Source organism: Salarias fasciatus, chromosome 10 (assembly GCF_902148845.1).
Source record: "Salarias fasciatus chromosome 10, fSalaFa1.1, whole genome shotgun sequence".
Classification (NCBI taxonomy): domain Eukaryota; kingdom Metazoa; phylum Chordata; class Actinopteri; order Blenniiformes; family Blenniidae; genus Salarias; species Salarias fasciatus.
In genome coordinates, this window is record NC_043754.1 from 8500996 (window position 1) to 8527315 (window position 26320).

Below are 26320 nucleotides of genomic sequence, written 5' to 3' on the forward strand. Positions count from 1 at the left end.
GAATTTTTTCATAGTTCAGATCTTCTTTTACAACTTGTTCAGATTCAAAACCTAAAAATATTGGAGAGACAGTTTGGGGAACAGCAGCTCAAGTGGAAAAAATTGCAGACCCTCTTAAATTTAGAGTCGCATCTTTAATTTAGCTGCTGAACTCTAAAGTTTAATACTCCAGTGATTTCAAGAATATTAGCAATTCACACAGTGACACCTGAATTAATGTCTACAACAACACTCTTGTTGTTGGAGCAGTTGATATTTTTTGCCTGAACACTGCTGAAATAACTTAATCAGTCTTGTGCACGATAATTAATAGTTGCTCTCCAGAAAATGAAACATTACAGCACAGAACCTCGGTAGACTGCGACTGTCACTGGCCCGGCTTCAAATACCAATCCACTCAGCTCCTCTAGCTGCAGACATGAAATACTGCGCCGAGAACAAGTTGAGATGCCTCCGCTGTCAGATTTCAAAGTGAGATGCACGTTGGGCGGAATGCACCGCTGAAAACATATTTGGCACAGCAGCTGACAACGTTTCTAATGTGCAGCTGCAGCTGGCAACATAGCTGCCGGTTTAACAGACACTTCGTTTGTCAAACCGGGGAAGTTAAGTTAAATGAACCTAATAAACTTAAATGAAGTTAAATTAACTCAAAGTACAAATTCCATTAACCTCAAGATGTTCAATTGAATCAGCCGTTTAGACGGAGGAACAAATGCGACACACTGCCTTGCTTTGCATTCACAGTGTCACAGAGACAATAAAGACATTGATCAGTCAACACGGAAACCTCGCAGCAACAGTGAGTGCAAAGATGGTCTGTAAGGTTCCTCTCAGTGGACTGAGGGAAGGTGTGTTTGGTTAAGGGGTGTCAAACTGTGGTATATAGGAAGTCCCTCACATTATAATCAGCCGTGTTGAAACTGGAGGAGACCTAAAACATGCAGGACACATAAAGCCATATTTTTCATGATTAAAGTATTTACCGTAATTAAGCTCCTTCAGATTTTGTTTCCTATAAAATTAATTAAAAAGACAGGTGAGACGTCACAATTGTTCTTTCGATTCACTCATCGATTTCAAATAGAAGAGCTTTAACTTTCTGTGACATTTTAAGAACCACTTGCTATCTATTTACACATTTGAGCGAGCTATAAATAATAAAGTAAGCCACTTTTTTTTCTCTCTGTGAGCATTTCTGATTTCACTAGTTTTATCTCACATTGCATACAGACATGTTGACAGAGAAATGTTTGCACATTCATGGACCAATTAGCATAATTTATGCACTCATTTGCATGGCAGGTTATGTTTACCTTCCTGTATCCTGTATAGCAGAACATTAAGCAGCTTAAGTGCCTTTGTTTAATTGCACAGCTGTGAGTAAAATGTGAAATATCCTCTCAGACATCAGAAACAGTAATTGCTTTAATTTACTCTTAGGCTGCAGTCTTCGTCAGCCTTAATGTAAGCATAAGTCACAATAATAAAAATCTAATCTTTGACCTTTTCTCCTGCGCTGACCATTTATAGTAATGTAACCCTGAGTCATTACTGGTATTGTAGCCATTACTCGTCCTCGGGGATTGTTTTGGTACATACGGAAAATGCACGAGTACCCTTAATGGTTCCTGTCTTCTGCTAATGTAAACATCTGACTGGCTGAGAAGGCTCCATCTGTTTGCTGAAACAGCACCCCTGAAGTAACATCTGGAGAAGTGAAGGCTTCTTGCATGACGGTCCACACTCGCCAGCTAATTAGAAAGACACACAGATCTGAGTTAAAGCCTCTACAGGGTATGATTGTAGAGCTACATGAAATTAAAAACATATTTTTGTGGTCAATGTCCCAGCGTTGTTTTCATCGCTTGCGCAAGTTCCCAATACTCACTGCACTCTCGAGGAAAGCATAATATTGCAAATTGGGATATGAGATTTTACCTGGCTTTTTGTAGGATTTCAATATGCACCGTATCCCCTCACGGAAAGCCAGACTATTATTCCTTGTTTCTGTGCCGGTGCAAAAGCACAACATCTGGATATCGCAGCTCACAGACGGAACATCTGTGTATTTGTACTTTTGAGAAATCAAATTTAAGGAACAAATAGAACGGATAAACAAAATGTTCCTGGCTGAGGGTTTCATGAACCTCCAAACAGCGGTGGAAATCTGTCTTCTGTGGGACGTTTTGGTTTGTATGCTTGCTTTTCCCCCCCAACAGATTTTTGATTATGGTTCGAATTTAAGAAATTTGGATTGTTCAGCGCAGTTTGCTGCATTCTGCCTGCAATTCTACTGGATTGAATGGATTATTTTTTTTATTTGGCTGTAGCATTGTGAAAAAATGAGCAATGAATGAGAACTTCTGCCAATTTTTCAAAAATAACCACAAGTTATTGAATATTAGTGTGTTTTTATGGTCACAGATGTATGACCTGATGATGAATGGCTACTGAGGAAGTCCTGTGCCACTGCAGTGTCCAGTATATGAGGACAAAGCTGTATTTCTCTGTGTTTCTGGTCATTTTTAAATCATCTCGATAATGCAAAAAGACAGATAGGACTTATCAAAGCACGCATGCTAAATCCTGTCAAATGTTAAAGTGTTGGGCACCTTCTTGTTAACTCAAATGGTGTTAGATAATGTATTGAATTTTATGCTTGGCAGGCTTGTCTTTAAATAAATATTTTTCTCCTGAACTCCTAAACAGTGCATCATCTCAGTTTGTGGCCAGTACATCTGTGATAATCTGTTTAAGTAATTCAGAAAGTCGATATCTTTCAAAATAGTTTGAATTAATTTAGTCAAACTAAATAACATTTCTGTGGTTGATTTCATTTGTTTGTACTGCCAGGCTGCTTAAAGACTTCCTACGAGCTGCATTTTACAGGGGAATTTGCTGTATCTGTCCATCTCAAGCGGAAAATAAAATAGTTTTCCCATATTTTACTGTTAATCAGTGGAGCCTCCCAGATGTCAGGAGACTGGGAGAGGTCAGTGTCGGGGCGGGTCCAGATGCTTTCAGCCATTCTTCTGCATCTTCTGATGCAGCATTATCAGCGTTTGATCACAACATGCACTCCGTACATGGCTTTCTGTTGTCTCTGTGAGACATTCTGCACTTGTTTGCGCTCCTCGTCGCCCATTTGCAGAACTGAGCCCATCTGGAGAATTTAACTCGCAGTACCCGTGTTCCTCGCTGGCCCAGACAATGGCCCACCTGCTTTGGCTTCTCTCCGCACAGCTTTGGAAATTCAATGCTTTTGCTTATGTGGTCACACTGTGGTTAGCAATATTATTTTGCAGCTCCTTAATTGGGTTCAGAGTAGTTATTTCATCCACTCAGTCAGAACGTAATGATAGTTTTAATGGGAATCGTGAGAAACTATGTGCCCAGAGCTCGTCTATTCAGAGAGGGATGATGATTTGCTCAGTTGCATAGACATTGGCTTCGGTCTCCCGCAGCCTGCAGTCTCTTTAAATCTTTGATCTGTCCCATGCAGGTTATCAGGCCTGTTTGGTACATTTTAAAAATGACCTATTAAAGAGTGGAGCCGGAATTTGGCACCCTAAGGCGCCACATTTGTGGTGACAAACCATTGCAGAAGCCCTCATTATAGGACATGGTGGCTGAATATTCTCACTCCTATAAAGACATGCAAAACTGAATGCTGCTAGTTTGGAAGCATTTACACATGGTCATAATGGAGCTAATCCGTAATGAAAGTCCTATTAGTCGTTGGGCTCAGCCACTTTTTTTTTTCTCGGCGGATGAGTTTCTGCTCATATCTAAATTTTCGGATCTACATGAAATGGTAATTTTGGGAGTTTTTATGCCTCGAATGGACCTCAAATGTTCAGTGTGCAAAGTACTGGAGTCTGAAACCCTGTGTAAAAACACTGTTTGTTTGATTGTTTCATCTCAGTGCATCCCAGCTCTGTGAAATAATTTAGAAAAATTGAGATGAAGGGCTCCAGCAACCATCTGCTAGTTTTGTTTAGAGAGAACATCACAGAGAGAAATATAGACCGACAAATCCTTTTTTCACTGCATAGAAGAAAAGACACTTGTTTTTGAATACAAACAACATTGTTGCTCATTTATTTCTTTTCTTGTCATGTATATTCTTCAATCTCTTGTACTCTCTTGACCCATCAGCACCCGGAGCGCCTCCACAGCAAGTGACGGTGTTGACAGTGGGAAACCACAACAGCACATCCATCAGCGTGTCGTGGGACCCGCCTCCATCCGACCAGCAGAACGGCATCATCCAGGAGTACAAGGTACGCTCAGCCTCCTCCAGACGGAATATTTTACTCGTGTACATTACAGATTTACACCGAGTTCTTGTCTGGCCTGTCCGTGTCCGTCAGATCTGGTGCTTGGCCAACGAAACCCGCTTTCACGTCAATAAGTCCGTGGACGCAACCATCCGTTCAGTGGTAGTCGGGGGCCTGCAGACCGGAGTGCAGTACCGCGTGGAGGTGGCGGCAGGCACCAGCGCCGGGGTGGGGGTCAAGAGCAAACCCCAGCTCATCATCCTGGGTAATCCACTGTCACACACGCACACACACAAGCCAAAACCTGAAGTCAAGTAAAATGACCTCATAATGGGGGACCCGGGGTCTCCATTACAGACCGGGGGTCTAGAGAGAGAGAGAAAAAAAAAAAGATTTATCAATTTATCGCGCTTGAAGAAAGAAGATTGCGTTTTACAACGCAAGACGTCTATAGAGAAATCAATAGCGGTTCATTAAGTGTAGTGTCTGGTAACACTGTGCCAAGAACTGTTAGCCATATCAACAATCCTCTTCAATATGTGGGCAGCTGGCGCTAACAAAGTAGACAGTGTTTTTGTTGGAGCTTATCAGCCTATCACATCTTATGAAATGGCTAAAGGATGCCCAGAGTGTATAAGCCACGAATCAATATGGGAGCCCTGGCCAGATGCTCTTCATCTGTGACTTTTGACTGAGATATAATAACACCCTTAACGCAGAGAGAAAGGGAAACAGGCCTGTAGTCTGAAGCTTAATGATGGGGGGGTGGTTCCTCCTGGAGACTGTGAATCTAATTTCACAGCACAGTAGCTGCAACAGAAAATCAAACTCTGTCAGAGCTGCTCTGTCAATCTCGTGTCTTGCAGCTCAAGTTGATAAGTGCACTGCTGAATTGATTAACTTTATATTGGATGCACTGATGCTTTTTTTTATTTGTTTTTTTTTCCCCCCCCATTTTTTTCTATTTTTGCTCAGCGGGGTTTTTCACCATGCAGTCACGGCCTCAAATTTTGTCTGTATCTGAAGCACATACTGTAGGTTCTAACATTTGATATTTCATATGTTCCAGGATTCTTTATTTAGGTATGTTTGGTTTTTTTCCCCCTCTTTTTGTCTCCTTATTTAGAATCTTAATGTAACACGAGGATTTTTTGGACTTTTTTATTCAATTTCACAATTCATTTCATTTGAGCAGTAGTTCTTTGATACAAATGTGCTGTGTTTTTCCCTGATGTCTGTGGATCCGTGGCGTCTCCAGGTGCAGAACTGAGGGACGTGATGACAGGCTCGGACGGCAACAATAGCATCTCCGACGTGGTGAAGCAGCCGGCCTTCATCGCCGGGCTGGGAGGGGCCTGCTGGATTGTCCTCATGGGGTTCAGTGCCTGGCTGTACTGGAGGAGGAAAAAAAGGAAGGGACTTAGTAACTATGCAGGTAAAAAAAAAAAAAAAAGGGAAAAAAATCAATTTACATGGTTTTCCATCAACACGCGGTAGGTAGGGCCCTCTCCAGTGGAGGCTGATGTCGTCCCAGATGTGACTCCATTTGAGCCGGCTAAAACGCAGAACAAAGAAAATATATTCAGTGCAGATGGAAATAGGCCCTATTTACTTTAATTCACTGTGCACTGATGTGCATCAACTATGCTGAGTTCCATCAGCGCCACACCTCGACAGCCTAATACGTTCACGCAAGATAAGTAATTTAACATCCTCTTCCATTATCAGACTATAGCTGGTGTTGTTTGCACATTAACACCAGCCACGTCTGGGCTGAGGTATGGAATATTCTTTTATCCCACTGAGAGTCAAGCATATAGCCGTGTGCAATTATCATAATGTGTATTGCAGCAATCACTGTAGTGACTTTGGGAGAAAGCTCTGTGATTTCCTAATTCAATAGGGATTTATATGATTGAGTGCGGCTTCTCTGATCCTTCCTCTCAAAACAAACCGGGAACTATAATACCAAAACATCACATTTCTCTGTAGAACACTGTTTTCTCTTTTTAATGTGTTTTAAAATGTTAAAAATGAGTAATACTAAGCATAAATTGCCTATCTTTGATTTGAGGTGTCATGCTTGTTAAATGATAATATAAGTCTTTTGATCTCTACGTTTTCTTTAAATTAATCTAATGCTCAAAAATGTATTACCAAAAAAAAAGAAAAAACACCCTGAGGCTAATACCCAGGTCAAAAGTGTCACCTTCATTTGAACTTTACCCCTCAGATCAATCATTGTAATTCAAAAAAAAGCACAAATTGTAGTGTTGAGATGCATCACTGCTCCAAGTTTCATCAAAAGCCCATCCACCCTGACATATCATTAGTGATGGATGAACAAACAAAGCAAAAATGAAGGGACTCAGTCCACATTTCAAGCCACAGATCTATTGCTTAGTTGAGCATGACAATGTGGCTTCATCGTTTAAAATTTATACCTGTAATTGCTGACACCTGATATAATCTTTGTGATGCATGTTCTCTCCGTCTCTTTCAATTGCAGTTCAGTCCTTCACCTTCACCCGAGCAGGTATGCATGAATATTACTCCTTTCTATAAAGAAATATTACAGTAATTAAGCTACATGCACTCTTGACAGCAAAAATGTACCAGTCAGTCATTTTGATAGATGCACTATACGATGTTGAACAAGTTTTAATTTCTGCTCTCTCCTTTCTCCTTTTTCTCTACCAGTTACTTTCCAAAGAGACAGGGGCCTGATCAGAAATGGAAGGTGAGAATTCAGCTCATAAAAGCGCAGAAAATCGCAGCTTGAGCTCCCCCGCTGACGTCTCGCTGCCGCGCGGCGCATCGTCTGAGATCTCGGTGACACGGGCCCACCGCGAAGCCCCGAAATGAAGAGTTCTCCCGCGATGAATGGAATTTGCATACGTGCTCTCCTCCCCTGGCTTATTCGCACTGTATCGGCCGTATGATTTGCATTGCTGTTCACTTGATGAAATCATTAATCACCCCTTTGAAGTGAGCACTAGCAATTAATGCAGGTGGGCAGCTGTATTATTCACAGGCTGGTTCTCAGTTCACTGCTGGCACAGCGAGAGGTCACGGGGGAAGGAGGGGCGAGGGGTGATGAATGCGCTGTTTAAAAGGCTTGGCAAAGTGTACACAGTCACGGATTGTATGTGAAGATGGAAGAACAAAGTGTTGGACCTTGAGACTCTCGTCGGGGGCCAAGAGAATTTTCCGCCTGCTTCAAAATGCCCAATGTGAAGCCAGTCTTTGAATATCAAAGTGTTTGCTGAAACAACAGGAGAAAAAGGTGAATTTGCTTCACAAAGAGTGGATTTTTTTTATTGTTCCGTGTTCACTCGTTTCGCAGTGTTACACCTGAGCCGAGTGCGATTCGCCAGGGGGGCCGTTTGGGCCGGTGGGGGGGGGGGTGGATATACCCCTCTTTTGGCAGACTTATTTTTATCGAATGGTTATAAAGTCTATTACCTTCTCGCAGTGATTAAAGCTGCTCCACCGGCGTAACGCACAACACACATCAAGTAAATGGATTTTAAATCTACATAAAGCACTCCTGTCAAATCTCCAGAGTAAAACTCATGTTATTAACTGTAAAATCACACACTCCCTTTGTGTGTTAGTATTGATCTTTAGCTGCACGCGTTATACAGTAGAAGATATTGAAACTAATTTACTGAGATCTAATTAAAGCAGGGTTGTCAAACATATTTTAGTTCTGCTCAATAAAGCAAACCAGAGGTGGAACTAAAAGCAAAAATCATGCTAGCAAATTTTGTGTACTGGTAGTGTTTTATATACATTTTTGATGCGTTGCCATTTAGTCATACTTAGGTGAAAATATATGCAAGGGGTGTCAAATAGATTTTAGTTCTAATTTTAATGAAACCTGGTGCAAAATACAGTGAAATGTCTCCTTTTGCTGTTGTATTATGCACGTTTTTATCGACTCATGGAAATTTGTTAAAAAATGGGTGGACCGGATTGGAGCCTCTTGTGGGCCAGTTTTGGCCCACGGGCCTCATGTTTGACAATCCTGCATTAAAGAGTGCTACAGTTCAATTTTTTTTTTTTTTTTTTTTTTTTTTTTTTTTTTTTTTTTGCCATGAACAGATTGGTTGGAAAGTCAAGTGTCCAGAAACGACAAATAAAAAGTTGATAACATGAATACCTCAATTTAGAGGTGTTGGCAGAGGAATTAACTATATTGCAGCTAAAATATGAGAATTTGGCTCACAAGAAAAAAAAATGCAATGTGGGACATGATCAGTGCTGTGGAAAATACAAAAAGAACACAAGAAAGTAAAAATGAATATATAAAGAAAATATCACATCTATAATTAAACTAGCATTTAGTAACATTTATCTCAAAAGGTCTGGTAAACCTAAAGAGCCACTACTACAGCTGGGGCTTTTTTGTCTTCAAGGCAGTTACATTTAGTTCTAATTTTTGTATTTTCATTAAATAAATATTGTGTTTTCCTCTACTTAATCCCTATTTATTATAAATCTAGACTAAAACCTCCCCCGACCCTAAAATCACACCCTATACCAGAACATGCAGATAAGCCCACAGTTAGAACAAATTGTTGCCAGTAATAAAAATAACAATAAAAGGTTTGTAGTGGGGGTTTTTTTTCCAGAGACAATGTGTGCAAATGTGTGTGTTCGTGTTGGGTAGTTTAAAATGGAAATTATTGACATAATTGTTTGAACACCTTTGAGCCATCATGAAGTCAGCTGTGAATAATTCCCTGGGCACTCGGCAAATCAGCCTCTGTGGAAAACGCGCCGTGTAGTCGCACGTTAAGTAAACATATGCAAACAGGACGCGTTTGCTTAATGTGCAGGCATGTGAATGTTTTGCCATTTTTGTGGCGGCTGATGCGAAGGGGTTGCAAACTGCTTTTTCTTTTTTCTCCTTTCTTCTTCCTGAATTGCTGCCCACAACTTTCCTACCTTGAAGTCAAAGCCTGTATTCATGACCGTTGTATTTCACAAAGACAAAATGACACGCTAGCTTTCCTAAACCACCTAATGGGCTTTTGCTGTCTCTGTTGCCATGGAGATGGTGCGCCTGTGTAGCTGATCTGCCAGAGGCTGTCCATGATTCTCAATTTAAAATGTAAATTTCTGTTGTGCTAAGGCTCTAAAGTGGATTTAGTGTGTATTTAGGCCTGCCTTGTTTCTCCGGGGAGAGTTAGGGGTGGTGGAGTTAAGGGGAGGCAGAAGTCTGATTTATAGACTCGCCATTTTATGTCTCTCCGTTGTTTATTGTTGCCCGTGCACCGGGCTGCTCCACAGGCGAGAAATATGCTGAATGAGTTCTCACATCAATTTGTTGTTGATGCAGCGCAAAGAAAATGAGCAATACAGTTAAAGGGGTGGGCCGCATGCTTAACAATGTCACCGGTTCTTTGTCTCCCTCCTCCACACCTCGCAGCCGTCCGGGGCTGTTGAAAGCGGGGGATCCGGGCCTTCCCTGGCTGGCTGACTCCTGGCCCTCCACGAGCCTCCCGGCTAACGGCGGCTTAGGGAGCCCGAAGGGCGGCGGAAACTTTGGCCGAGGAGGTACGGAAACACAAACAGGCTGGGGCGGTGAAGGACGGGGGGGGCTTTAGCGATGCCTAGTTGGACAGTTTTGATGTTCATCCTCTGGGATGTGTAGTGACAGTACATCACAAAGAAGCACACACACACACATACACACACCGGCTTAGCACACTCACACAAATTAAAACAGCCTTTGAGGGCTATATTTTACTAATTTGATTTGACAGGCCTGATATTTTGCTTAAATGTGTGGTGTTCGGATAGACTTCTCGCTTGTTATTTCCTGACATGCACTGCCATTGTCCATTTTTAGGTACACCCTGATGAATAGGAATTGATAGTCCATTTCAGGTTGGCATTTGTAAGGTTTCATGCTCTTAAAGCTCCGAGCAGCACCGGTGAGCTGCAGGCTTTATGCACGCAAGACAGTGGAGCTGAAGGTTAGCGCCGTTTGAGTATCTCTCTGGTGAACACTCCACCCAGCTCCCACAGCGTGTTGCATGCTAATTAGAGTTGTTGATAATCACTTTCATTTATATCAAGTCCATTTGAGACCTGTATTTAACTAATACCGAGTGCCAGAGCAGCGGGGAGTGTTAATGACCTTAAAGATCGTTAACTTCATGTCAACTTATCTCTCCATGATGCCTTTTTTTTTTTTTCTTTTTTTTTTTCATTTCCCTCTTCACTCCGTCTTCATTCCCCCGTCTCTCAGATGTTTTACCGTCTGCGGCGGTGGAGAAAACGGGCACCATGCTGTCTGATGGTGCCATCTACAGCAGCATTGACTTCATGGGGAAGGCGGGCTACAGCAGCCCGGCTCGAGGCGGCCAGCCCACCCCCTACGCCACCACGCAGATACTGCAGTCCAACAGCTTCCACGAGCTGGCCGTGGACCGGCCGGATCCCCGCTGGAAGGCCTCTCTCCAGGCCCAGCAGGAGATAGCAAACCTGGGCTACTCGCTAACCGACAGACGCCCTGGCAATGGTGAGAGGCACGGCGGCGTCGGCGAGGTTTTGCTGTTTGCACTCCTGTGGGCTGCCACTCCATTTTGTTCCAGAGTGAAATTACTACAAGTCAAAGTAGAGAAAGTGCAAAGGGAAAAAAGGGGGAAATTTATTTACATATTCACTAAAAATGGACCCTTAGGATAATGTTCTTAATTACTCTTCTGTCTTCATCACCATTCTACCCTGGGAGCTTATCTAGCCCAGAAATGTCACACGATCATGACGCATTTCTGTGGGTTAATTTGATTAGTGGTGGCAGAAAATCCCTCAGTGTTCAGTTATTTATTTATTTTTTTAATTATTATTTAGCTTCTATACGTTCAGCGAAGTCACGGAGGCATTTCCGTCTGTGTTTTTGTGGCTTTGCACAATACGCTGTGTGCTCAGCTAAATGTCAGGCTTAGGAGAGATAAAGCGGAGCAAGTGGGGAAGCTGTATGGAAGCAACTTAAAGTGGTTTTGCCACAGGTTTTGATGCCTTTTTAAGAAATGTCAACATTTAGAAAAAATCCTAATGCGCTGTCAGCACACAGAAAAGAGAAATAATGAACATCGGGTGGGAGACAGGTTTGAGAAAGTTCAGATAGCAGAGAAAGATAGAAGATAGCTGTGTGTGAATGCACTGTTGACTTAAAATTTCTGCATCTGTTGTAAAGGGAAGGTTAAACATTCTTCCCTTTTTAACCCTCCCCCAGGTGCAAAGGTTGGGAAGAAAAAGAAGGCGAAGGGTGGAACGAAAACCTCTAAATCAAATGGGACATGCTGGGCGAACATGCCGCTCCCTCCGCCGCCGATGCACCCGCTCCCTGGTACCGAGGTTGACCTTGACCGTTACCCCCAGGAGAATCATGCAGCAGGGTGAGACACATTCATATCTCATCAATCTCTGCCTTGGAACACGTAAATGCGCAAACGCCATGAGAGATGCGAGCGCCGTGCTCCACCTCTGTGCACACATGCATGTTTGTTACTGCACTTGAAGGAAGTCTCGATCTGTTTGTAGCAACATCGTGCAAAAACCAGACTAATCAATATGGACAACGTGTGCAAAGAGCGGGCACTTAATCTCCTAAAGCTTATGAATATTTGAACATATGTAGAATTTTTCCTTTGCAGTCGGACAGCTGGCAAGCGACCTAACAACTGTTTTGTCCAGCAGCTACGACAGCAATAGCTGGGCCCCGCCGATGTCCGTGCAGACCTACCGGCACCAGGGTCTGGACAGCGAGGTAGAACAGGAGCGAGGTCCCACTCCTCCCCTCCGAGGACGATCGTCATCGCCGGCAGCGGCTACCTTCAGCCAGCCCTCGTCCTCCTCTCTCAGTTCGGCACACCACGAAGAGATGCAGTCCATTCTGCAGGCCCACCTGGATGAGCTGACCAGAGCTTACCAATACGAGGTGGCCAAGCAAGCATGGTAATGATCCTATATCTATTCAACTGAGTCTGGAAAAAAAAAAAAAAAAAACTGTGTTAAATCATTTGAAAGCATTATACCGTCGGTAGGCGTTGCAATTCTCCGTCAAATGTTTGCGTTTGCACAGTCAGAAAGATACCTGTAATTGTATTCATTTCATTCTGTTGATAGTTTGAGTTTTGCATATCAATGGCCGACGTTAGAGCGTCTTATAATGCCGGTATTTACACGTGTCAGCCCAAGCCCGCGGCTCGCACGCCTCGCGAGCGGTAAAAACACTCTCTCCATTGATTGCACCTTTGATGGAGCATTGGAAAACTTGACAAGTCAGTGGCGACACGTGTCGGAGGGGTAATGAGTAGGTTTAGTCTTACATGCTGCTCTGACATCAGTAAATAGAGTTGGTAATTATGCATGCATCCCCTCTATGGTGAGATGTGAGCCATCCTGGAGGACAGCTGTGCACAAGATAACAGGCATGTTGGTGACAGCCCTGCCCATCCAGATATCCTTTATCCAGTCCAATTACAACTCCATTGTGTTAGTACAACACACACCAGTGCTGAGAAAGTAATCAGTAAAATCACTCCAGGCATTCATAGTCTCTGCACTTTGCATCAACACTCAACCAATTCGGCGTTGTAATGCTTTTATTTTGCAGCATTTCTCCTCACTCATTAACTGACAGACATTGCTTTTTAAAAATGTATCCATTTGTTAATATTCAGTATTGTCCTACATTGGAATTAGGCACATGAAGAGCAGTCCAAATGTCTCCAACAGCCCCATGGACTTCATGTCCAGCACTCTGGGCTCCGATCTGGGAGCCACTCTCCTCTCAGAGGAGGACGAGGAGGACGAGGAGGATGAGAGATACGCCGTGGTTTCAAAGAATTTGTGTGGCTTTGAATACACGCCCGGCCACAGTGTGGACAACCTTGATGGCTCAGGTATGTTTTGTTTTTTTTTTAAACTGAATTGATGTTTTTGAATTGCCAGGCCAAAATGTCAAGAGTGCAAGACAGCATTTTTCATGCTATTAAACATGTAAGAAATTTCACCTGCATTTATGCAGAGAGATCTTTATAAAGCATCATGTCATATGTGATGGGAAAATAAATAAAACATTTGGACGTGTATGAATGTACATCGCATGCTTTAGATTTATTTGTACTGCATATTCCTGAATTATTGAATGAATGTGGTTATAATATTTAACTCATCTTCTTTTGTTCATGGTTAACAATTGATGTAGTCTTGCACATGACATTTGCAACAATGAACATCCATGAAATAGAGTGCTTAGAGAAGTTCATCAAGCATTTGCAAAGGTTAATTTAAATACATTTATAACCCCTTTGCAGCTCGAATGAATGAACAAATAGATGACTGTGTTATAACCCGAAGAAGAAGAAATCAAACAAAACAGACAAGAAGAAAATATAGAAGTGAGACTCATTTAGTCCCAATCTTTTTTTTACTTTTTTTTTTACAATTTATTAGTTATGTTTGCTTGTTTTTTTAGTCAGATCATCAATAATAATAATACACTGGAAAATGTTAAAATTACAATTTCATTCTGGATGTTACCAGATAAAATGTCTTTACATTAGAAATAATGGACACACGCAAGCAAAACTTCCAGGGGAGCTTAGAAAATGTGAAACAGTAGCCACTCAGCTGGCTGCACATCACACTGCTACTGGAGAGTTTTGCGGTACACAATTTACCTCCACCGAAAAAAAAAGTTCAGCCCAAGTGCAGGAAAAATGTCAGTTCAATTTTATTTTATTGGTAGTAATGGTGGAGAGTGAAAACTCCTGATAAATAGGAGGAAACCTTCAGCAGAGCCAGACTGAGAGGTGGCAGCCATCGCACCTCGACGAGCTGTGCAGAAGGAGAAATAGTGAAAGGAAAAGACAGGACAGAGAACAACATACAGAAACCTGCCAATCAAAAGTGTGTCGACTGATAAGACCGGGAAACACCCATCAGAAACTTGTAGGTCACAGTCAGTGATACCTGCAGGAAAGCACAGAGAGGAGAGAGAGCACCGACTGCAGAGGAAAGATGTTCAATGGTGCATGCATGGAGGGAGAAAACAGAAGATCGTCTCTCGGTAGTCTGATTAAGAGTGACTTCCAACCCGCTAAAGCAAAAGTTTGGAGCCTGGTCATAAAGATAGAGAGCATGTCTGCATCCTGATCTGAAACTGGAAGCTGATTACACAAGAAAAGAGCTGATAGCTGAAAGCTTTGCTTCCCTTGATTCTCATTTTGGAAGCCTACAGAGTGTTCTGATGGAACAATATGGCACCATCAGCTCTTAAGGTTGTGATGGAGCCCCGTCATTAAGAGCTGTGTACATTACGGGGAGAATTTCAGAGTCTATTCTGGATTTTACTGTAAGCCCGTGAAGAGAAGCCATTGTGGGAGGAATCTGATCTCTCCTGCGAGTTCCTGACAGTACTCTCACTGCAGCATTTTGAATCATCTGGAGACTTCATTGAGTTACCCTGATAAATAAGTTTGCAGTAGAGGCTTGTTTTTCAGCTTGTTATGAACCAAGATGTGCCTGATTTTAAGAAATACTTAACGTTTTTAATAAAGTGTTATGGATGCACAAGTTGGGGCAAACATTTTAAGCTTGTTTATCACCAACCAATGTTTTTGTGCACATTAGTACAATATTAGCATTTTCTGCCAGTAGGTTTTACAAAAACACTGCACAGGCTGTTGTCTTCCTGAACTATCATCTATGGACACACTACAGGAAACAATAGACCAGTTAATCACATGCATGCAAGCTCCCCACACATTAATCTCATCCTTTAGGATACAACATAGCCAATCAGAAAATATATGCATGGAGCACGCAGTGAAAATGATTGACACTTAAAGGTGACAAAAATACTGTAGTTGGTCAAAAGTGAAAGTTTCCATGGTCTCGGAATTATTCAGATATTCACGTCTGAATCGTCCGTACTCTTTTATATTTGTAAGATATTCTCTTGAAAGGTATTTGAAGTCATTCTTAGATCGACATCGAAGCCATAACATAGAATATTTTAACAACTTTAGTGGGTCTCTGCTGAAGATCAACTAACATTTAAGGTTTGATGCATTTATAAATAGGTTCCTGTCTGAAAGTGTTTCTTTAGAGGGAGATTTGATAGCCTCTCCCACAGGGACACAGCTGTACCATTTTTAGACTCCATTGTTTGATAGGTTAAGGCTGACTAGAGCAGTAAGAAAATGAGTTTTCAACACTTTTAATAAAAAAAACCAACGTGGGCCACGGTACAGGTCAGCGCTCCGAAAATTATTTGCAAACATTTTATCAACTCACATTTAACTGTCACTTATTGTAAGCCGTTATTTTCGCGGTGCGTTGAGGCGTACGCAGAGACTGTCTCAAGTCCAGTAAATCAGAACATGAATAAAGCCGTTGTGGTGGCAGCATTTCCACTGGGAGAGCCGTAAATTATTTCAGTTTCAGCTGCACATTTGTTAATACTCCCAAGCTTGATTGGACGAAATGTGAAGGTGTGCTGACTAAAACTCCCTCGAAACCCCCCGCCCGAAGCTACTGGTGACATTTGTCTCTAAGCAGTTATTCTAAACTTGAAAGAAACAAATGTATATATTGACATATAACCTGTACGATGGGGAAATCATCTCCACACTTAGTTTTAGGTTTTTATATATAGTAACAATGGAACTATGTTCAGCAATAATCCCCAGTAATCTATTACTGTCTGTCCTCTCTAGTGAAAGTTACCTGGTGTAAAATGACCGCTGAGGCAGGTTAAGTTGGTAAACTGTGGCTTAAGTAAAGACCGTCTTTTTGTCTGTTCTAAAGAATATTCGCTGATATGAATTTCAATTCCAAAAAAAAACGTTTTAGACTTTATGCTGCTTTGTTTACGCATTTGTCTTTATGGAAACGGATTCCCAGGAAGTGCCAAACTTTTTTAAGCTCCAGACCCAAAACAACCTTGTCGACTCCCTGGGAGTCAAACTTAACAGCATTTTATTTCGTCTGATTAAAAAAAAAAAACAAAAAAAACACACACATTAAAAATTCAGCAATTAGCTGCCTATCCCTGCTGTTAGTTTTAAACCTTTGTTATTTTCTACCAAACACAACACTTGAGGCCTCTTTTCCATTTCCAACAGAGCGTCTGAACTACCGTATGGTGCTGAAAGCACGCTCCTCAACTGTATTTTGATTTATGAACTGAACTCAAAAAGCTGTTCATTTCCATCTATTTGCCAAAAAAAAGAAAGTATATAGTTTGAGACGCATCGCTCTTGGAAATCACCTGCACTCATCGGTATTTGAGGGCAATATGTGCTCCATTCACAGTTACCTCGTCTTCATATTTCTGTAAAGTGGGGTTTATCTTTGAGCACCTCAGAGCAACATATGCTTATAAAGGTTTGGCACATCTTTAGCCGGCTTATTTATTCAGAAGACGACGACGATATTTGAGAGAATTTCATGGAACTCTGAAGACCGATATCTTGTAATTAATCTCACTGATTAATCTTCGACGCTACTTCTGCTTTCTTTGCGCCCGTATCCCTTCAGAATATCCTTATCTGTTATGTTTTTTTGCTCAGAAAGTTTCTAATTGCTCCTCGCTGTAGGTAAGGCCTCCAAGCAGTGTCACTCGGATAGCTTTGGCACGGCGGACCACAGTGCACCAGGCACACACAGCCTCGGACACAAGAGGGCACCACTTACTGGCCACAAACCTCAGACAGACAAGGTTGGAACGCTTCCCAGACAGAGAGACTCCAACACAGACGGTGAGTCTGGACTTCAGTACTCTCAGACGCTGCATATCAAAGTGTCGCCTTTCATAGCAAGTTCAATGAGAAGGTCCTATATCATGATGTCTTGTTTGTATCCACTGCCAAATACCATCCGACCCCCCCATCCGCTCAGCAGCCCACACACCGGCCATAAAGTCCCTGCACGGCATGGGCTCCCACATGCACAGCTCGTGGGCAGCTGCAGCCTCGGACCCCTCGGAGGAGTGCATGGTGACAGTGTCGACGCTGGAGCGGCAGCATATGGCGTCCTGGAGCGGCACGACATCATCCGGCAGGGCCACCCTGGGTAGGGGTCACAAGAGACCTGGCACAGACCCCTCACACAACGGGCATCCGTCCACAAACGGCACAGAGAAGCGGGAGCACTGTGAGTGGTAATCCTCCGGAGGACGCCTCCCTTCACTTCCACACATGACAGATCTGATGGGTTTGTAGGAAGCAATAACTGGCAGGTTTTTTGCTGCGTGTTTATTCAGGTTTTTTTTCTATTTTTCAAAGGGAAAATCTTCAGTGAAAAAATAAGTGTTAGGATTGGAATCATTTTAGTTTTTTGGTGAGAGATCCTCTTTGAGAGGCGCTGCAAGTTCTGCAGCATGTTTCAGTGAAGTGGTGTTGACTGGAGGCGTTTATCTTCAGCGCGTCGAGCGCAGTGCAGCCTGTAGACTGTAGCATGTTGTGTGTAAATCATTTATTGTAGAGTATAGAGTAAATCATTTTGCGTGTAGAGTGTAGCCCAGCGGTGTTCAGCCCCTCCCTTCAGATATCTCCCTACTTTATCGCGCCTGAATCAACTTTTTCAACTTCTGTCACTGTAAGGAAAGTAAAAATGTCACACTCTCTACTGGAGGGCCACATTGTGACCAAGTAAATCAATGAAATGCATGCATATTATATTTTTATCCAAAATAAGAAACTATTTTGGTTGTAATTATCAGTAATTTAAAAAATATAAAGAGAGATGAGTTGAATTGCACATGTCTGCAGTGTGGATTGTTGTGTTTAAGCTATAGCTTGTAGAGTGTAGAGTGTAAAGTAATGGGTGTCAAACTAATTTGAGTTCTTCGGTCATATGAAGTTGAATTTGATCTTGAATGGGCTGCAACAGTGACAGCATAACAATCTAGGAATAATCACTAAATAGACACATCTCTGGATCAGTCGCTTTTGTTTCAATGCAGAGAAATATGAGTACATGAAAATTGGATATTACAAAACCTACAAAGAGAAAAGAAATAAAATTGGAGCATTATATCATTTTGATAATCCCTCCCAGTGAAAAACAGTAAAAAGTAAAAAAAAAAAAGCATGTCTTTAAGTTTTCTTTGTCATTTTTGTACAATTTGCAAGGACATCCGACAGGGAGTTGGTTTGGGCCCTTTTTCGTGTTTGGCGCGCAGCGTCCACAGAGGCTCCAGTGAAAGAACAGATATTGAAAGAGAAGCTTTTGGTGCGATCCAGATTTGACTGTGTTGTTTCCGCCGTTCCTCTTCCAGAGTCTACGTGAAGCATCATTCCCTGCGGTTGCTGCCTGTCCCAGGACACCTTGTTTCTTATAAGCGCTATGAGATTCCCTCTCTGCGAGTGACACAGAATGATGTTTGGAAGACGGCGAGGAGGCAGAATGAAGACAAAAGAGGCGAAATTGTGCGAGATGAAATGCAGAGCTGTAAATGTCATGTACAGACACAGACACCAACTCTCACAGTGTTCTTTTCATCCCCCTCCCTTCTTCAAAAGAGTAAAACCGTATGTTACATGTCTGCTTCTATTTTCTGTCACATGGTGTACAGCAGTTCACACAGTGGAGACCAAGAAGAAGAAAAAAAAAAAACCCACCACAAATCGGCTAATTAAAACGAAAAAGGGACTTGCATAATTTGTAAATAAGTTTTTTTTTTAATGTTTTCTGTTTGTTTGTTTTTCTTTGCTTTGCTATGCAAGCCAAACCCAACGTTGTCTCTTTTGTGATTTATAACTGTGAATCATTTTTCATTAATGCTCAAACTGTTAGCTTACGTCGACGAAGCTACCGTATTGTTGTACTTTGCACAGAGCGTTTTTTTGGTGAAAATAAGCACAAACTCATTGTCAGCTGAGCTGAGGAGGAGAATCATGACGGCGAAGAGGCGAACACGAGATGTATACTTGGCTGTGCTGTAATTCTGTTGAGAAATACTCACTTATTGAAGGGAGGAGAGAAAAAAAAAACACAGATAAATGCTTGGAACTAATATGCCAAAATAACTGTGTTTTATACTTCTTGCTGGGAATCCTGTTATGCATTATATTAACGATGGCTCTCAGAATAATGGTTACCAGAGCATTTTCTTTTTTTTTTTTAATGGTAACAAAGCAACACATCAGTTGTGATATCCAAAGCAATGACGTAGGAAAATAGGTACTTCTCTACCATTCCCAAAAAGAATATGTCAATAAATATTATATATTTGTTTCTTTTCCAGTGAAATCCATTGACACGATGATGAGTGCAATATTCAAAAGACAATGTGATGTGAAAAATGAAATGCGAAGATTAAAAGGACTCGGCGGAAGTCGCTCGCCATGCATTGGAATGGCGCTTCAACGTCAATAACGTCACCTGAAGGCAAATAAGACGCAAGGATAAATGACGGCTGTGTGTGTTGTTAAACATCGACGAAATGATACTGCTCTACTTTAATGTTATGTACTGTACACTGCTGAATGATTATGAATTTTACACTGTCATCTTTACAGAGGCGTACGGACTCGAATGACTGCCAAATTTAGACGCAAAAGTGTTTGTTTTTTTTTTTTTTTTTCCAGAGGAGTAATGCAGCCAGTCAGCATTTTTCTGCCAGTGAGATTGAGAATGCGATGTCTCCACTCCCGTTTGGATGGTTCTGTTCTGATGGTTGTTTTGGCCATGGCTCTCTCTCCCTTTTTGATGAATCTATACATGCCAGAGTGGTTTGCCCTCAGGAATACACAGCCACATACAGTAGGGCCTTTTTTTTTTTTCCAATCCTTTGATGCAAAATAAAAATGTGTATGTGAAAATGACGCTGATTTGGTACCTGAGTCTGGTATAATGTATTCATGCAAGAACGTTCATTTTGCAAAGTTTTCACTTACATCCAAGTTGCTCTCCTCTCAATACAATATGTCTGTTGCATAGTTGGGTTAATTAAATCGTGTCCTGTGGCTAAAAATACCAGTGATTTTCCCGAGTCAGCAGTAGAATTATAAATGCTGATGGTCTCAAACCTCTGACTGGCACTGGTGCTGAATATTAACCTCTATTGACAAAATTACTTTTCTTCCAATTTGAGCCAGAGTGCTGCTTCAGCAAATTACATATTCAGTTTCACTAATTTCCTTTATATAAGGTACATTTTCAGCTTCATATAGCAAAGTGATAGTTTCCCTTAGAGAAGGCATTTTCAAATAGTTTGAGCCACAATGTTCTGCACCATGCTTTTTTAATGTAATTTTTTCACAAATATGGGAATATTGCTAATCCATATGGAGCAAAAAGAATAACTATTGTATAAATTACATTAAAAAATAAATTACATTTAGATGCTTTTCATTATGAGATGAGTCTAAAACTGATGAAATTGTAGTTTTGCGCCTAAGTTTATTTCTCAGGCCCTGTTTACACGACAATATTTTGATGTGACAAAGGAAACATTTAATTGAAAATGGCTCTCAATATGGAGCTTTTCGAAAACGCTGTCACTCCATGCAAATGAAGGAAAATACAACTTTTTCAAAATGCTGCCACGGCATCAAATCAAACCAAGATGGTGGTAAATAGTTCTAGTTGGACAACAACGTTTGCCTGCCAATATTATATCATGACTCCCAGTCCTCATTCTCCTGTCCACACAAATGTCCATTTACTTCTATTGTTAATGTGTATTGTTCTCTGCATACATATGTGTGTGTGCTTTCATTACAAAAATGAAGAGCAGCCCCCACTAGTGGTCCAACTTGAAAACTACAATGTTTTCAGTATAAATGGACATCGCTTTAAGTATCATATAAACATGAAACTTTTGCTATACGGAAATGCAAAATAAATGCATTTTGACTTGAAATGTTGTGTAAACTGGGCCTCGGGCTTCACCCACCTTTCATTTTTAGTTTTGGATTTCTCTTCTGAAAAAAATTGATTAAAAAAAAATTGCGCTGGGAAAGGGCAAGAGATCAGCAGTTTAACTGATACACTACCTAAAAAAACAAATTTTGACTTAACTGGTGCTCAGACGTTCTTATGGTAACAGAGTGAACAATTTAGCTTATCTCAACATGCTACACAGAGACACCTGTGTTGCTGCAGGAATCGGCAGTGAGGTGGAAAGCTTCTGGCCATCCTGCAAAAGGTCTGGTTCTCAGTGTGGGACGGCCGATCAATATCAGTATCTGTTTTTATGGACAGGCATTAGGACAGTCTGCAGATACCATGCAGGACACAAGACGCATTCACACCTCATGTCCTCTCCTTGGTCTCCTGAAGGTGTCAGGCCGACAGAAGAATCGCTGCTGTGTAGTCAAATCTATAGCACTTCCACTCAATTTGGCTCCCCTATTACAGGGACCAGTGCCTTGTCACCCGGCGTTGTACCGACGCCTCCTAATTTACCCGGCTTGTAGAACATGTGAATTTAATGGAGGAGCAGAAACACACAGCTCAGTCCACAGAGCCCAATTACAGGGCTCTACCTGCATTCATACAGCTGCAGTTTTGTCTTATAAAGATGTCGCCTCGTGCGCTGGCGTTGGAATGCTGTGCTGACTTTGTGGTTTGTTGTGGTTTCGGTTCGACGAACAATCAGTTTACTGTAACAAATTTATTGCCGAGGTACTTTCTCTTTTAGCCCCCGGGAGCAATTTGGCCCCAGACTGCTTCACTTCTTTCGACATGGCAACAAACAACTGAGAAATACTTGTACTGGAAAACACTGGTCGTTATCATAACAATAAAGCTTCTCTTTTCTTTTCTTCTTCTTCTTTTTTTTTTTTTTTACAAGAAATAAACACTTCACTTTACAAGAATCAATATTTGATTTCAAGCATTATTTGACAGCAACAATAAGAAAGCACGAACTGAAAAGATGATCCAAACTGTTTTTTATTAGTATTTATTTAAGCAAGCTCCAGGTGGAAGGCAGCCACGGGAGGACAGCGTGTGTAACTTTCTCTCACTTTTCCGTGTTTTCCTCACCTTTTCGGTCTTCATGCAAAATTCATGCTGCGTTTGTAAAGTGGGACACCCGGGGTGAGCTGGGTCGGTAGCAAGAGCGCTGCTCGGCAACTGACCCCGACCTTTTACCTCCGAATAAGTGAAGCAAAAGGACAATATCGCCTCGGAGGATGGGGAGAAAGCGGCGCATTTCCAGCTACGGCCACATTTTCCGGTTATATTCTGAGGTCCAGTTATTTCTACACATCAGCAAGTTCATATAGTTCATTCAAAGAGGGATGGATAAAAGCAGTGAGGACGCTCTTCAGGTGCAGCTGCCTCCGCAGAACGGCACCGATAAAGATATGAGCAAGAAAATAATTTGAACTCAATTTGTCAGCATGCACTTGAAAACCTAATCATCAGTGAAGAAAAAAAAAAAAGAAGAATAGAAAGAAAGAATAGTGTATGGCTAGCTCTCCCTCTTATCTCAAAAAAAAAAAAAAAAAAATGACAGGCTGCAGTTTACATTAACAAAATCAACCTCACACAATTCCTGTCAGCGCACATCCATATTCAAGATATTACATGTAGAACATTATTAGCATATTTACATAGAGAGTATTCACATTTGTGATGCTTTCACCCCAGTGCAGAGCTAATTTTAGACACCGGGAATGTCAGAATGAAGCATTTTTTTCAAAGGACATGCAGACAGTATGACTACAGAGCTCGCAAACATTCACTGTATGTTTAGAAATCCTTCATTTCTTTTCAAAGCGAAGTGGTTTCGTTGAGCAGTCGGCGGCTCGGACAAGCAAACAGAATACATTAAATAATCTGAAAAGCTTCTTTCAGAGAAGCAATACATAAAATATACATTATACACTGACACTGTACAGTATATTGCTCTGTGTGATGTGCTGTATTAGTTTTTGTGTTACGATCCTGTGCTGTGTCTTTTTTTCTGTTGCTTTTGTCTTGTTTTCTTGTTGTTCTTGTTGTGCTGTTCTCTGTGGTTTTTATGTGGTTTTCTATCATCGTGAAAACATCCTTTAAGCACCCCAAAAAGATTGCATAAAACATGAAGTATTAAAAAAAAATAAAGTACAGTAAAATTAGATTAGCACAACAGTTTGTTTCTATATTTTGGCATTAGAATTTTTCATCTTTAGCTTAGAGGAAAACATAATGAGATACAGAACACGTGTTACGGCATATGGCTACTTGTGCAATAAAGGGTTAAGGAAAGAAAAACAAACTTTTATTTTTTTCCCCCATCCAGCACAAGCTGTGTCATTTCATGTATTTTTCCCAACATGTGGTGGACAACCTTTTCAGTATGATTATGTGTAACCTTGCTTCGAAGGGCTGATTTGTGACTCATGACATTTGGCTAATTGCAACATTCAAACAGTGTGGTGGTTTACATGCTGCCCCCCCCCCCCCCCCCCCCCACCCCCCCCCCACCCCCCACCTGAGATGCACCAGTCCCGCTCCGTGGCTCCGCTACCCTGAGGGTAAGCTAAAGGCCAGTGGTCTCCCGGCCTTCAACTCCCTCAGTGACCAATTTATTTTCATCTTGTTCACCCCGATGCGTCGTCCGCCGCTTTCGCGCCGCCACTTCACAACGTGCCGCCGACACAATGCTCTCCTGGAGGTCTTTGATGGAGGCCGATGAGTAAATGCACGTCCATCCCAGTAATCATCTCGGTCCATGTCCACTGTTTTTCTGACTAACAGTCTTCAGATTATATCTGAAAGAAGTTCTGACTCCTTAATCCTGGCATCAAATTTCAACTCCAGTAACCAGAACCCCCCCCTGGAGGGTACATCTGTATTTTAGCCTTCCTGTTCGGACAGCATGTCTCTGCACTAGTGCCCAGATGCGTTCTTTTCCAGCAACTTTGACTCATGCATTGTCTGATGGTGCTGTCATGGGAATCTCATTGAGCCAGAGCATGACTGACATGAGAGGCTGTTTTCAAATCCGTCTGCCGGAGAGGCTTTCTCTCCAAAGTCGCCTTGTAGTTTCTTCACACAGCAAAGATTTACAGTAGTTTGGAAAGCCATCAAACAACTAGGAGGAATGAAAATACAAGAAAGACAGGGTTTGTTTTATTTTGAAATAGTACCATCTCATCTGCAAATTTGGCTGATTCCAGTTTGAGTTCAAAAACGTACTTTTTAACTCGACTATTTTCGCAAAGGAGGAACAAGTAATCACTAAGTTGAAGCATTGGCAACAGAAAACTAGACAAATAGAAGGATTTAAATGACTTTTTCTAAAGAATTGTCATGGTGCCAGATAACACTGCTTCAGTGCACAGTAATGTGGTTGTAATGTTATGGTTGGTTGGACTTTGCTAGTCTGGAGTAATTTTCAATACACTTTACATGATCTGTCATATTAAATCATTCACACTCACTTTGGGAATGATTTGTAAGCAGTGGAATAACTCAAAATCACATTTTGTGTACCTATAAACTCTAATATAAAAGAAAGCAGCTAAAATATAACTGCTTTGATCCCACATATGTGATGTTTGCACGTTCTCTCTGCGTGAATGGGTTTCCTCTCAGCCATGTGTGTATCCTGCCCTATTCCTCCCAGTGCCTCTAAGTTTGATAAAGAAGTCATATGTTGGATGCTGAGAGCAAAGTGTCGTGTTATCACATAACTTATCACCAAGGACGAAAAAGCTATAAACCAGGCACTGAAAAATGGGTTTTATTGGCTGCATTATTCTATAATCAATCAATACTTGTCATCTATCTTTTTCTTTTTTGTTTTGTTTTACTTCTTTTATTCACAGACAAACTCCACAACCCTCCAACTCTGATCGTGTTTGCAGATTTCCTGGCATAATCCTTACAACTGTGTGTCAGAGTGTGTGTAGAAATGTTGCCCTGATGTCCGCCCTGATGCTCCCGCTGACGCCATGAAGCCTGGGTATCATCCTCTCCACACTGAGTGCAGTTTGTGACAACCTCCCGTTCCCTTCTCATCTGCCGCCGAAAGCCCTCTCTTGGCACGACGGGATGCATCTTCACCAGTTTGCACTCAGCTTTTTTTTTTGCCTCTCTATAATAGCAGAGAGTGACACGGCTCCATAAACAAATTTGAATTCAGCACTGCTGCAGCGAGCTCCACCTCACCTCCAGATTCATTATCTCTGACACCTCCTAATTCCTCACCAACTGCCTGGTTTAAGAGGAAGTAATCTTCCTCAAACACAACTGCAGTAAATCAGAAATCATAAATTTGTGCCCCGTTATCCGTGTCCCCCTCCAATCATGACTCCTCACTCAGCCGCCGCCGTCGTCCCCTCATTTTCAAACCTTGGCACCTCCTCGCCGCCGGTGGGAAACACAGCCTCTCGGAGCTGAAATATGCTGCCTATCTATGACGCCACCTGTTTATTTTTCACTGCTGTGAAGCTAATCAATGTCTTCATCACCTCCAGACTTATTCCCTGCAACACTGCTCTCTGCACAATAAACCTCATCATGCTGAAAATCCCATTGCAAAATGACTGCATGTACCTGCCTGAGACCTGGAGTGGCGACCAGAGGAGGCAAATGCTCTCACTTTTCTTAAGTAGCAGTGTAGATGTAGAGTTTGTTTTTTTTTTTTTTCAGTGCTCCAATTTAAAGTGGTGGTCTCAGCAAGTCACTGCAGACTTAGAAATCTAGTTTTTATGAAACTTACTGGTGCATGAAGGATTCAAATCCCACATGCTTCAAGTCATGAATTCACCTGAAGTGCACCCAGGTGAGTGGAATTTATTTTATTGATGCACACTGGGGGATACAAACAAATGATTTAAGGTATCAAAACAAACGAAGGAAACAAAGGAAAAAAAATCTGATTTTAGTAAAACATAAATGTTCAGACCAGAGGTTTGAGAACACTATGTAACCACTGTCAAATGCTATAGAAAGATCCAATTTAAATGAAAATGTATTTGATTACAAAAAAAAAAAACAGTTTATATACTGTATATATTTGCACCCAAAAACTCTTTTGAACTTTTTTAATTTGTTCACCTCTG

General features: G+C 41.6%; 1 protein-coding gene across 3 annotated transcripts in view; it reads left to right on the plus strand.

The window, feature by feature from the left end:
- The window catches only part of LOC115395094 (roundabout homolog 2-like), an 82040-nt gene extending 62640 nt beyond the window's left edge, over window positions 1-19400 (plus strand). For 2 of the 3 annotated variants that reach the window (XM_030100462.1, XM_030100464.1), the window contains 13 exons: window positions 4162-4286; window positions 4377-4548; window positions 5542-5718; window positions 6793-6819; window positions 6984-7023; window positions 9721-9848; window positions 10546-10818; window positions 11536-11698; window positions 12000-12257; window positions 13008-13207; window positions 16910-17071; window positions 17211-17465; window positions 18592-19400. In XM_030100462.1, the coding sequence (XP_029956322.1) occupies window positions 4162-4286; window positions 4377-4548; window positions 5542-5718; window positions 6793-6819; window positions 6984-7023; window positions 9721-9848; window positions 10546-10818; window positions 11536-11698; window positions 12000-12257; window positions 13008-13207; window positions 16910-17071; window positions 17211-17465; window positions 18592-18593 (1982 nt within the window). In that variant the 3' untranslated portion in view covers window positions 18594-19400. The remainder of the gene's footprint in view (window positions 1-4161; window positions 4287-4376; window positions 4549-5541; window positions 5719-6792; window positions 6820-6983; window positions 7024-9720; window positions 9849-10545; window positions 10819-11535; window positions 11699-11999; window positions 12258-13007; window positions 13208-16909; window positions 17072-17210; window positions 17466-18591) is intronic. The other variant, XM_030100463.1, reaches the window with a different exon arrangement.
- The last annotated feature ends 6920 nt before the right edge of the window (window positions 19401-26320 follow it).